The following is a 13,254-nucleotide window of genomic DNA, read 5'->3' on the forward strand; positions in this document are numbered from 1 at the left end:
CAACTCATAGAGGCCCTTCAGAACAGGGTAGAACTGCCCTGTAGGGTTTCCAAGGCTGTTAAATCTTCAGGAAAGCAGGCTGCCTCATCTTTTTCCTGCAAGGGAGTGCTGGTGGGTTTGTACTGCTGCTTTTTGGTTGGCGGGCAAATGCCTTTATGTCCTTCTATCTTCTCCTTCCCTGGGGGATACAAATGGTTAACTGTTAACTGAAAGGTTGGAGGGGCAGGTCCACCCAGAGGTGCCTTTGGAAAAATAGCCATCGAACACCCCACCAGGCATAGTTCTGCTGTCACCCACGTGGGATTGCCAGGAGTCCGAATTGACTCGGAGGCCACTGGTGTTTACCTTTTCATTCATTCAACAAATGTTTGCTATAGGAAATCTCAGTATTGAGTGTACGTACTGTACAGTGGTACGTAGTACACATTTATGGTCCCTGCCTTGATGACATATATGGAGATAGATCATAAATATTGGTTGAAGGAATGAATGCACCATTAAAGCAAAAAGTTCCCATCTCAGGACGAGAATTTTTATGGTGACTTTTAATGTTTTCCTTTCATAGCTAACCTTTGCCGTATTTTATACTGTAACTTTTTTTTTATTTAGTGATTTTTTTTTTCCAGTGACTTTTCTTGTACCCTACCCTCAGTAGGAAACTGGTGTGAAATTCTTAAAATTTTACTCTCAGTTTTAATTTCAATTGAAATATGCTTTAATTTCCCTTGAACAGTTTTTAAAACTAAGCTTGATGAGTAATGACTGTGTCTACTTCAGTAGTAGATTACATTATTTTGTTATCAAATCAGTGTCCTTTTATTAGCTGGTTCAGCAAGACATTTTTCTTCAAATAGTAAAGCCATTCTTTGCTATGAAAAATCAAAGTGACAAGTCTTGGTTGCATTATGTCATGCCATTTAAAAAAAAAAAAAGCCTTGGTTTAAGCAAGCCCGTCCCTCTAGTGCCTCTCACCCTGTTGCATGACCTGCTGTCGGTAAGGTAGTGCTTCCCCGTCTGCTGTTCTCCGTGTGTCTTCATTCCTGCAGCAGTCTTCAGCAGCTTTCCAAATTCTAAATGTGACTTTCCTGTGACAGTCTAAAAAAACGTTTCATCAGTGTGGTGCTGGGTGTTTTCCTCACCCTCAGGGGAATCTTGAACCTTTCTTTATTTTTAAATTTATTAGTACTTATCAAACCTTTCTAACCACCTACAAGGTCTCTTTAAGGCTACTTGATAATGTTTTGTTTGTATGTAAGTCTCAGTGTCACATTTTTATGTTAACAGCTAGTCACCACCCCAAAAAACCTGCATAGCTTCGTATTGTCAAGCTTCACAAATGCCTTCTGATCTATACCAGATAGTTCAAATACTGTCCTTCGTCATGACTCCCACTTCATGAATTCAAAGCGTACTGTGTATCTACTCGGGAGGCATTGTCTGTAGTTGCACAGTTACCTATGAAAGAGTCTAAAGCTGCTCTTTTTGCATGTAAACATGTTCTCTCTTCTGCACCTGGTGTAAGTATACAACTTATGAGATGTGCTTTTTTCAGTGTGTGTCTAACTATTACTTGGGAGACTACAGTCTGGCTAAATGTGGAAAATCCTACTGCTAAGTAACCCTGGTATTATTTTTTTTTTAAAGTTAGTCATTTAGCTGCAATTTCAGAATATGCTCCTAGTAAATACATAGCCTTTTTGACCCTCAGTCTTTTAAATTATCGATTGGCTCCTCTTAATTTTATTAGGACACATGGTTTCTGAAAAGAAATTTGAACATAAGTGAGCAGATACGTGACCAGAAATTCTTAAATTGACTTTGCCCACGAATGTCACTTTACTGTTGTGTCGTGCTACTGTGGTTGTGTTGAATCTTAAATCTGGGACTGTATTTGTTGACTTGTAAACATGTGGTCTATTTTGACCAGTTTGTAGGTTTATTAGATAGAATTGAACTATAATTTACCTCCAAGCACAAAATAAAGGTCCAGCTATTAGGCATTTTGACTCTTGAGTTTCACATGTGAACTAAATTTCTTTTAAATTTTCTAAATAAAGGAGTAAATACTAGATCATTGAGTATTTGTGGGGAAGTGAGGTGGGTGCAGAAGAGTTTAGGTACTAGTTCTATGCAACTGGTGACAACGATGTTTAGCAGAAGCCTTCTTAATTCATACTACAAATTCCGACACCACAGCCCTCTTCTCCTCCCCTCCTTCATTGCCCTGATGGAAGGAGAACTGCAGCATGGAGGAGTCCTGCCAGCCTAGTTGCTTCCTAGACCCTTAGGGTAATAGACTGCTTTTCATCTTAAGTGCTTAATGCCTTTGTGCTTGTTGTCTAGCTGAAGAGATTTATGGAAAACTCAGTTTTCATGGCGATTGCCCATTTACTACTTAAAAAAAAAAAAGTCTCATGCATTTAAGAAAAATAATTGTTCTTAGAGAAGAAACAAAGGACCAGGCTATTAAAAATGTTGACTGAATTTCTGTTACCTGACAGAGAAATCTAGATGTAGTCGTGTAGTTGGTGAAGATGCCCGTATGTTTCTGTCCCTGATTATCTTTTTATCCTTATAATGGTCCCTCGTTTTCCTCTTCTCCGTCCCTACTGTGTAGGAACTCGGCTTTTGCTTCAGAATTTCAGTGGTCGTGCTTACTGCAGCCTTACGTGTGTACTGGTCAGTGGCTCTGGAGCAGTTTCATAGTTGAACTTTCCTGCACAGGAGTCCTGACCTGTGCTTGTCAGCAGGGATGGTTGTTGATGGCGCCCGAGGTTTGGGCTAAGATCCACACAGCCTCCCTTCCTTTACCTGAATTCTGTATAAATTGAACCAGAATTTAAAGTAGTCCCTAGAAAAGTGGAGCAGCAATAATCTGTTCTTTTAAGATAGTTTTTACATTTTATATCAAAACCGAAATGACCTTTATAGGAAAATAAAGCAATTTCAGTTTTAAACTAAGGATGCATCAGATATATTAGTGGGCCTTTCACTTCTGTTACATTAAAATATATATTATTTATGCAGTCCATTCATTATTAATGGTGATGAAGATCGTAGAAAAAATGCTTGTTATGACTATCACAATTTAAATTTTGAATAGTTATTCTCAGTATACTAAGTCATGGTACATATGGTTTATAATTTGTACAAAATAGTTGTGTTTGGTGTTCCTTTCTCTGTGCTATTCATAAATTTGAGACTAGTTATTCATATGTAGAACTGTGGAAAAATTATTGATAGAATAAGTGCAAAGTTAACATTGAATAAGTTGTAACTTATCTATAAAAATGTGGGTTGTTAATTGCTTAGTCTTATACATATATTTTAAAAATTCATGTCACTGTAAATTTTCTTGTACTTTCCTGCTGTTTAGATGCCCAGCCTACAGAGTCTGAGAAAGAAATTTATAATCAGGTGAATGTAGTATTGAAAGATGCAGAAGGCATCTTGGAGGACTTGCAGTCATATAGAGGAGCTGGCCATGAAATACGAGAGGTAAAGCACGTTACACCGTTTTCAGAACGCAAATTCACAGTCTCTCTCTTTCGATTTCTGTTGGTTACTATGTTTTAGAATTCTCTGTTGTCTATTAATGCTACATTTGAAGGAAGATTACTTACATTATTTCAGAAGTGATCAAATGATAGAGTAAAACAACTGTGCTATAAATATATTATTTATATTAAAGAAATTTTATTTGTTTAATGTTGGGTGGTTCTCACATGTGTTTTTTATAATGTCCATAAACCAGGCACTGTTGATGCTTTTTTCTTTTCTTTGTGAGGGACCATAGCTTTCTGTGGCTTTGTTCTGCCAGGCTGTCCTCCACTCCTAAACTTTCTAGGAGAATGTTAAAATCAGCCTTGTAATCCGGACCTACCCTCAGCTCTTCACGGTGACTGTATACCCCAGGGACCATGGCAGGTGGGGCTCCCGCACGTTCCCTCTCCCTGTCCTCTGAACTGGTCCAGGTTGCCTCCCATCTCTCTTGATTTTCAGAAGAATCTGTGTCCCAACTTCTTTCTATTATGAACTTCTCTACTTTTGTTAGCCCATCGTACTCAGGAACTTTACTCTCTTAATTAAATGTTTTCTCCTCTTTTATTGGCTCTCTTCCCTCCGTGTTTCCATGCTTTGGGTGTTTTGTGTGATCCAAAGACGCACTTTCGTCTCTGTCCAGGCACAGCCTTTGTTTCTTCTTTTCTTTTCATCCTTCTTTAATATGGCAGAGATTATCAAGGACCAGTCTGTTGGGTTTAGAGTCCAAATCTAGCTTGATTTCTCGTTTGGAGGATTGGTGAAGGCAGAATAACGTGTCAAGTCCTATAGGTGGCCAATTAAAGAAGTACTGCAGCCTGAAAAGCCACAGTTGTCACTGACTGAATGTTTTGTACGAGGGAGAAACCAGTAACCAGTTGCCTTCCAGTTGATTCTGGCTCTTGGAGGTAGACCAGGCCTTTCTTCTGAGTGCCTCTGGGTGGACTCAAACCCCCTACCCTTTGGTTTGTGGCCAAGTATGTAAACTGTTAGCACCATCCAGGGACTCCAGTGTAAGGGAGAAAGGGGGTTGGTGAAAGATTCTGTGGCTCTCACTTCAGGTCAGCAGATGGCAGGAGGTGGAGGGAAGTTGTAAATCCTGTGGATTCTCCTTGGCTGCCCCACACTGGACCGCGTGGTCCCTGAATGTCCTGCACACGTGCGCCTCTGTGCCTTTCTTTCTGTTTCAATGCCCTTCCTTTTTCTCTCTTCTTCTTGAGTCCCTCTCCTTGCCTTGGAGCCCAGTGGTCTTCTGCTTCCCTTCACGCTTTTGCCCGAGCCCTTTGCACCTCTGTAGGGTAGCGGCCACCTCTTTGACCACCACTGAAGAGTTGGTGTGTCTCTCTTTCCACCACTGTGTTGGAGGAGGGTCAACCGGGTTTCTTACTTAAGTTTTACATTATCAGCACCTGGTACAGTGCTCAGTAAACAGTTAATGGTTGTTGAAGGAATAAATACAGAGCTTTAGACAAATCTTGGTAATGTCATTAGCTTAAGTTAAGCCTTAAGACTTCAGTACATAAAGGTACATACCTACTTCTGTGAAATTCAGCTTCTCTAAACATTCAAACATAGTTTGGAAAATCAAATGTTTGTGGAAGACTTAAAAGATGTTTGGTAGTATCTCCATGTTGATTATTAGTGCTAGAAATTAATTTTTAATTATTTATTGGTGTTTTGCCATTAGACATTTTTTCCAGTTGTTTCACAATTAAAATCTTACTGACTGGTTACAGTTGTCTCCCATAAATGATAAGGAAAAAAATAACTTCATTCACTTTAAAGATCAATATAATTAGCTATTTGGTTGTTTTTTGTATAGCTGAGGATTATAGTGATTTTTCTTATAATTATGACACTGGAAAAATAATTTGTCTGAATGGAAGGGTTATTCTGCTTTTTTATGGGAAAACACTACAATAAAGCACAGGTTTTTTTCCCCAAATCTGTAGACTTAATTGAGTACATATTAAGATTCATGTATTATCTTTAGAAAGGAGCCCTGGTGGCACAAGGTTTAATGTGTGTTGCTGGTAACCAGAAGGTCGGCGGTTCAAACCTTCCAGCCACTCTGCGGAAGATGATCTACTCTGTCCTGTAGGGTTGCTGTGAGTTGGAATTGACTTGATAGCCCACAAGAACAACCTGATCCTTAGAAGAGAGTGAAATGATAGGAAAAAAGCCGTGGTGAGGGACTCACCAGGCTTTGAGCCATACTCTAAAGGCACTGTCATTAAGTTTGATAAAGGAGATAGGATAGAGAAATAGAGAAATGAAATAGATACAAAATAGGTAAGCTAGAAAACAACAACCAACCAACCAACCAGACATGTAAATCTACCGTAGGTAGGAGGCACGTGAGTGGCTGCTGAAGCAGCTGAAGAAAGTTCAGTGAGGATCGTGTCTGATGTTTGGGTTTAACTCTGTGGAAAAGCTGTCTCAATAATAGAAAAAGAGATGAGAAAGAAGATTCGGGTAAAAGCTGAATGAATGTGTACCAGATACACAGTGAACTGATAAAAGGACCATAACTGTCACAGGTCAATATGAAAACTTAAAACAGCCAACTATTTACCTATTTAGAAAGCAGAGACAATAATAGACAAATGCTCCGTTTTGCTAATAAGTATACGTGACTGTCAAGTTTTACTTCACACAATAATGAATTGTTGAAACTCAGTGTTGGTTGGTTTGTGAAGAAGCAGGTGATGCTGATTAATGCAGGTGGTGGTATAAGTCTTTTTGGAGGGCAGTTTCAATGTGTAAAATAAGAACTATAAAATTTATTGGTACACTTGGTACCAGGGGCCTAATTTTAGAAAATGCATTCCAAAGGACTGATTCAAGAGGAAAAAGGGCCACCTTATTCATGGTCACAAAGTGTGGGAGCCATTAATTCATAGAGTTGTTGTGAGGGTGGAATTAGGCACTCTGTGTAAACAGCACAGCACAGTGCCTGACACCTAGCTGAGGAAAGGAAGAGTAGCTCGTTACCATGATGCTAGTGGTAACATGTAGATGCATACGTATGTTTGTTGAAACAACATTGTATTAAACAGAATTTCAAAGTAGAATACAGTTTCATTTAAGATAGAATCAAATAGGTAAGGAAAGCTTATTCTCGGGGACAGACCGCTAGAGGGAGATCGGTCGGAACTGGGCTGACTTCCCGCCACCCCAGCAGCATTGTCATTAGTTTTGGTTACGTCCCTAACAGTTTGAACGTTTTTGAAAGTGAGTTATAATACCTGTTCGTGACTGTCTCACCACTGGCATTTACTGATGCTCTTTGCATATTGGACAGGACCAATATGCGTATTGGATGCTGTACCAAAACATTACTGAGCCTCTCAGTAAACTTGGTGTGAAGAGGAGCAGGACTTGGAATTATAGGGAGGAACCGTAAAATAAAATGTTGGTCTAAAAAGAGCAGACAGTGTCTTCCTGTCTAAATTTGGGCAGGGTGGGGCCGGGAACGGAGCTCTCCTCCGTCTGAAAATGGCTGACATTTGCAGAGCGTTGATACTGGGAGAGTGAGTCGATACTGAAGACATCTTTTTTTGATTCTTGCAGGGAAGATTGGTTAGGTTTCTTAGGAGAAAAATAACATTTTACTCTTCATCTACTTTTTTTCCGGAAAAAAAAATGAACAATTTTTTACTGCTTAGTATAAAATGCTGAGTCTGGGATTGAGGGTAATGGGTTTTTTTTTTTAATGTCCATCAGCATAATATTACAGTCCCTCTGACATATTCATGTTAGTGTAATGTGGAAAAGGGTTATATGTATGACACAGTGTCATTTTCTTTAACATGACGTTTCTAGACAGAAAAGTGGCATTCACTTCATCCCATTAGGCTTTAAGTATCGTTAAATTTTGTTTCATTAAAAGTCAGGAGAATTTGAAATAGTGGCGAGCTTGTGAAGCAGACTGTGTGGTGCATCTGGTTACTTTGTGCTTTATTAATTCAGAGCATCCTCTCAATCTGTCTGGGTTCCCTTTTACTTTGCTTTCTCGTGTTGGTTTGTGTCAATGGAGTTGGAGTTGCTGGACCTTGAGGGAGTCTTAAGTGTGCAGTACCTTCTGATAATGTTCATGAGCCAGCCTGCCGTGGCTCTGGATTCCAGCTTTTCGAATGATCTGTTGAGTTTGTTGGAAGATGTTAGAGAAAGCCAACCAAGTTGTTGAGAAAAACATGTAGTTGGATAAAGGATAATATGAAGCATCCTACAGACAAAAGGAAGAGAGAAGCAGGGAAACGTTGAGACTAACCCCTACACTGTGAAGGCTGTCTGAATGGTTTGAAAGGCAAAGACAAGCCATGTCCAGGCTTGTGAGTAGGGGTCTCCTGCTGATGGTGCTGTGTGAGCTGCCCTTTGAGATTTGAACCTAGTTTTCTCATCCTTTTGGGGCAAGTCTGAGAAAATGCCGAGTACAGAATAAGACTTTAGTTACAAAGAGCAAGGATCTGTGAGACTGGTGGCCAATTTCTAAACAGTGTTTTTCAGGTTGATTGAGGTTTTAAGTGTTTGGTAGGTTTAGGAACTAGTTTGGACACTGAATTTAAATTTGTAAGTTTCTTGGCCTTCTCAGATTTGGCACCTTATTTATTGTTTTAACCTCCTTGGTTTCCTTTCTTTTTTTTATCCCTAAGGGAATATGGTCCGACTTGACAGCATATAACAACAACAAGGGAATATACAATTTATTTGACATTCAGACTTCATTAAGATGTGAAATAGGCAATTTTACTGGGGTTTAACACTACTTTGATTGACTTTTATTCCATCAAATTAATTACTAAGAGAGAACATGTCCGTGATATGGGAACCAGCCATGTAAACTGTTCTGGTGTATCTGAAAGACAACTATGTATCATGATCTAATGTGTTCACCCTATAGCCATACCCATTGCAGGTATAACTAACCTATGGACGTATTACACAGTGAAGCCGCTGAGAGCCAGAACTCGGCGAGACCACCTTGTTTTGCCAGGCATTATGGTCCTTTGACAGCATGCAGTCACCACTTTTCTGTAGGTCTCAGTTTAGTGGAAAATACTTGAATTTTTCTGCCCTGACCAGTTTCTGCCTCACATGGCTTCCAAAGGCTCTTGCCACTTTTACTGTAATAGGTTTAACGTATCGGTGGTGTTGGAAAGGATCCAATGCCGGGTCCTTTACTCTGTATTTTATTGATTACAGCAGGGCCTCCTGTGTGTGCTAAACCTTTATCTTAATGTGAAAATGATACTGTTGTTATTTTTCAAAATCTAACCATTGTTATCTTTGGGTTTTCAAGGCAATCCAGCACCCAGCAGATGAGAAGTTACAAGAGAAGGCATGGGGTGCAGTTGTTCCACTAGTAGGCAAATTAAAGAAATTTTATGAATTTTCTCAGAGATTAGGTAAGTTGAAAGTTTTGTGACTGTGACTTCTCTAGTGACGAAGACATTCATAAACAGCAGAAGTTATTTAGTGTTTTATGTTCACTTTGCAATGAATACCCATGTTATATATATAAAAGCCCACTTGTTACACTAGAAACACAGCTTAACCTTCTCTCCAGCCCTCGTCTTTTATTTATTGAGAACATTTTTCTTGACAAATTGTAATTTCCACAAGGAACTGTCTCTGATTTTTTTTGATGCCACAGGGTCCTAGTGGGAGAAGCTACATGTTACAGTTTCTCTCTAGCTCTTGTCAGATCAGCTTCCATTCAGGGGAACGAATCTTCAGGCCCTGGTTATTCACGTTTTTGTAGTCTTAAAGTTATTGCTGATTATGATCAATTCAAGACCTGAAACTATGGAAGATTAAACCCAGGAAGCTGATAATAGACCCAGAGTTACCCAGGGGTTCTTAAAGTTGAAACAATTTCATCAACAGTTGGCCTCGAGAGGAATTATTTAGAGCTCAGAATGGTCTTCCGTACAGTGAGGAAGCCACCACGGAATCCCTTTCTTGGAAGGGGAGGTGGCAGAGCAGGTGGGATTTGGTCATCCAGCTGCTGTGTGATCTGAAAGATGTAAGTTTGAAGGACTTAGTGAAGCTATCGATACAGAAAGGAGCAGTGTAGACGTGTGTCAGAAACGGTAACGTTTAATGCTTTATTTATGTAGTTTTGATCTTTGAATTACATAAAACTGCTACATATTCTAAATAAATATATAAAAATGTAATAAGCAAGCTATGCTGCAAAACAGAAGTCAAGCTGGAGGTCTGCAAGCTAAATTTAGGCTTGAGATGGGATTTGTGTGGCCCACACAGGTTTTTAAAAATTCCTGAGAAAAGTTTCCAGCCTCTTTGGGAAAATGTAAGTAGCTCAGGCAAGAGTTGATCTGCAGTCCAATTGGTGGTCTCTGTCTTGTTAGTTACAGCCAATACCTGGTGATCCCCATCACCTCCCTGTCTTCTCAGATCTCAGAGTTGATCTGCAGTTCAGGCGGCGGTTTCTGTCTCATTGGTTAGAGCCAATACCTGGCGGTCCCCATCACCTCCCTGTCTTCTCCAGTCTCGCTTTCCTCACGGCTTTATGTTAGCTGTTGGGTCATTTGTGTTTGCGACCTCTCCTTCAAAGTTGAAACATACAGCCTGAAGTTCCAGTTGTGAAAAAATGCCTTTTTCAGAATAGCAAGTGAGTGGTTGAAGTTCCTTTCGGCTACGGTGCAGACTGTTGAATGTGATGTTAAAACCAGTAGTGGTTGCCATTAGTGCTTGTATAAATTATCCTTTTCTTAATAGAAATAAGAATTGCAGTTTATTTTTCCAAGCATGAAAGTCAGTTCTTTTCCACTGTTACACTTGGAACTGCGGTTGTCCTAGATCTTCTCATCTTGTCTATCTTGACAGCTGCATGCTTCGAATTTGTCTCAGGCTGCTAGTCTCTAGCTGTATCTGCAGTTACATTGTTTTCAATGGTGCCTCACTCCCACCCAAGCTCATTTTGGTCCCTTAGTATTGCCATTATGCAGGAGAAGGAACTATAAAATAAGACAGGCAAACTAGGCTTAAAGATTTCTTATATTTTAACCATTGGAATTAGTGAAGCGAGTGCTGAGTGGTTAAGGGTACGGTGCTTCCTTTCAGCAGAGGGATCTAGTGCCAGAGGTAACAGCAAAAAGTGGCCAGTGTTTATTCTGCTTTTGGAAGCCTTGGACCTTCTTAAGTGTACTAGAGGCTTCTCCAGGGTTATAAGCTGAGTATAGAATAAGATCTGGTGGGTTACCTGTCACCTCTTGGCCAGTCACCTGGTTAATAATGTTTCCCATTTCCTTGCTGACACGTGAGAGCTGCTTGCATGTGATAAAGACTCTCTCAATGTTTGTTGAGTGAAGGACAGAGTGGAGGATTAGTGGATGCACACATTTTGAACGTTGGATATATGCTGGGTAGTTAGGAGAAGCTGTAGTGGATATTTGATCCTGTGTTTGAATCCTGCAGTTGGCAGCTTATTTGTTGCATGGCCTTGATCATATCACTTAACCTGGCTGTTTCAGTATCCTCTCTGGACTGCATGCAGTCTGTTAAGCTTTCTACTTTGTATCCACTAAAACTCATCTGATGTTTGTCTTCCTACCCCACTGTTGAGCCAGAGATGAGGAGGAACACACGAAGAACACGTGGAGCACCACATGACTGTCAAGTGCATGTGGTCCTTCAGAATCTTGGGCACCCCTCTGCCACTGTCCAGGGTGGTTTGGGCTGAGTGCCACCCATACACCATGAGTTATACTTGACAGGCCCTTGGTGTTTTACATACTGACAGCGGGCCAGGCAGGGATCACCTGATGGATCTGCGCACAGGGTTTCACCTTGCTGACTGGCATGGGAAACATTGTGCACTCGCTTGCTGGAGCCTGAGTCTTTGTCTTCCCTGCTGCTTGGCATGCAGCAGACAGACTGCATTGTCTCCTTTCAGTCTCCCTTGTGCCTCAGGAGTATATTACAGGGACACTTCCAGGGGTTGTGATGAGCGAGGCTTTTAAACGTGTTGACTCCTTTACACTAAGCTAAGTTTAAAACACAGTCTATTCAAAAAGTCCAGAAGTGCTCATCATAATTGTGACCATGTCTCTTGGCTATAAATGACACCTATCCTGAATCCTACTCTGGATATTTTTGTTTGCCTAAGGATAACATTTGGGAGCTCTGGTGGCGTAGTGCCTAAGGCATTGGACTGCTAATCAGAAGGCTGGCAGTTCAAACCCACCAGCCACTCCTTGGAAGGAAGGTTGGGCAATCTACTTCCGTAGTGATACCGCCTCAGAAACCCAAGGAGAGGTCGCTATGAGTCAGGTCTGACTCGATGGCATCGTGTTTGGTTTTTGGTTTTGGAAGGATAGCATTTATTAGGTCTCTTATGTCTGCAAGCCAAACACTACCTGTGGTTACCATGATTTCCCCCCTATACACACGGTACACAGAGATTAGAGGTTATGATCCCTAATACTTCTGGGGCAGGGGCAGGGGGCCAGAGACTAGGCTGCAGCCTCAGAAGACTCACATCAGCATTTAGGAATATACCTGTGTTTGGATCAACTCACAAGACAAGCTACAGGAGGTCTTTGTAACAGTTTCGTTTCAGTCCTGCCAAAGTATACACCTACTCTTCACTCAACAACTCTCATTGTCTGACGTTTCCAGTTTACCATAATAGTAAAAATCTACTATCCGACTGCTTTGCACATTAACAATGTCTGACAGTAATGAATGCCATTACTGTACAAAGTGAGAGTAGTGTTGGTTAATGATGGTTAAGGTTATGTGTCAGCTTGGATAGGCCATGATTCTCAGTGGTTTGGCAGTTGGTCATATAATTTGGTGGTTATGCTGTGTCTTCCATTTTGTTATCTGATATAGTCATCCTCCATTTTTGCCTAACACTGATTTTCATGTAACAGGCTATTCTTTGGGACTTAACCGTTTTGGTAAGGAAGGAGTGGGTGTGTTGCTATATATATCAGACCACCCCAAAACATAGACTTAAAACAGCAGTTCTGTTATTTTTTAATGCTTTCTAGATTGACATGGCTTGGCCTTTTGACTTTTCTCTGTGTGATCCTGTTCAGGACAGTAGTCCACGGCCCAGTGGGCTGTAACATCCAAGGTGGCTTGTGGCCATGGCTGGCACTTGATGTCACCTGTTGGCTGGGAACTCAGCTGTGGCTGTCGTCAACCAGAGCACTTTTCATGTGGCCTCTCAGTGTGGCTTTGATTTCTCATGGCATGGGGGCTGAGTTGTAAGAGGAACTGCCCCAAAGCAGTTGGTCCAAGAGAAGTGGAAACTACCAGTCCGTCCTCTCAAAGGCTAGACTTGGAACTAGCACAGTGTTGTCACTTCTGCCACATTCTCTTGGTTGAGACCATTGATAGCTTCAGCTGTTTTTGGATAGAAGTCCTGCAACTATCTCTCACTGGCCGTAACTCAGCTTAGTGATCTCTCTGCTCTTGGTTACAGAAGTCTGGGTAAAACACTGCTTTATTTGAGAGACAGTTTATGATGCTGGAAAGAATAGGGCCTTAGAATCAGAAACACCTGGCACTTACTAGCTGTCACCTTGGGCTCTAACCTCTGAAACTGAATTTATCCATCTGTGAGGTGGTGTTTAAAATGGCCATGTCACAGCTGACAGTGGAAGTGAAGTTGAAGACCACAGCAAGTGCACAGGAGGGATGGTGGTGAGTGCTGCATGAATAGTAGAGCTAGTATTT

At 40.9% G+C, this 13,254-nt stretch overlaps 1 protein-coding gene across 1 annotated transcript in view; it reads left to right on the forward strand.

Annotated features, from left to right (window-relative positions):
* Nucleotides 1-13,254, forward strand: part of CYRIB (CYFIP related Rac1 interactor B) — a 37,000-nt gene that overhangs the window by 5,379 nt on the left and 18,367 nt on the right. Inside the window, exons 2-3 of the mRNA XM_007940551.2 lie at nt 3,377-3,498; nt 8,843-8,948. Coding sequence (XP_007938742.1) covers nt 3,377-3,498; nt 8,843-8,948 — 228 coding nt within the window. The remainder of the gene's footprint in view (nt 1-3,376; nt 3,499-8,842; nt 8,949-13,254) is intronic.

The sequence above is a fragment of the Orycteropus afer genome, unplaced genomic scaffold, assembly GCF_000298275.1.
Source record: "Orycteropus afer afer isolate SDZICR_OR568_19922 unplaced genomic scaffold, OryAfe1.0 scaffold00069, whole genome shotgun sequence".
Lineage (NCBI taxonomy): Eukaryota > Metazoa > Chordata > Mammalia > Tubulidentata > Orycteropodidae > Orycteropus > Orycteropus afer.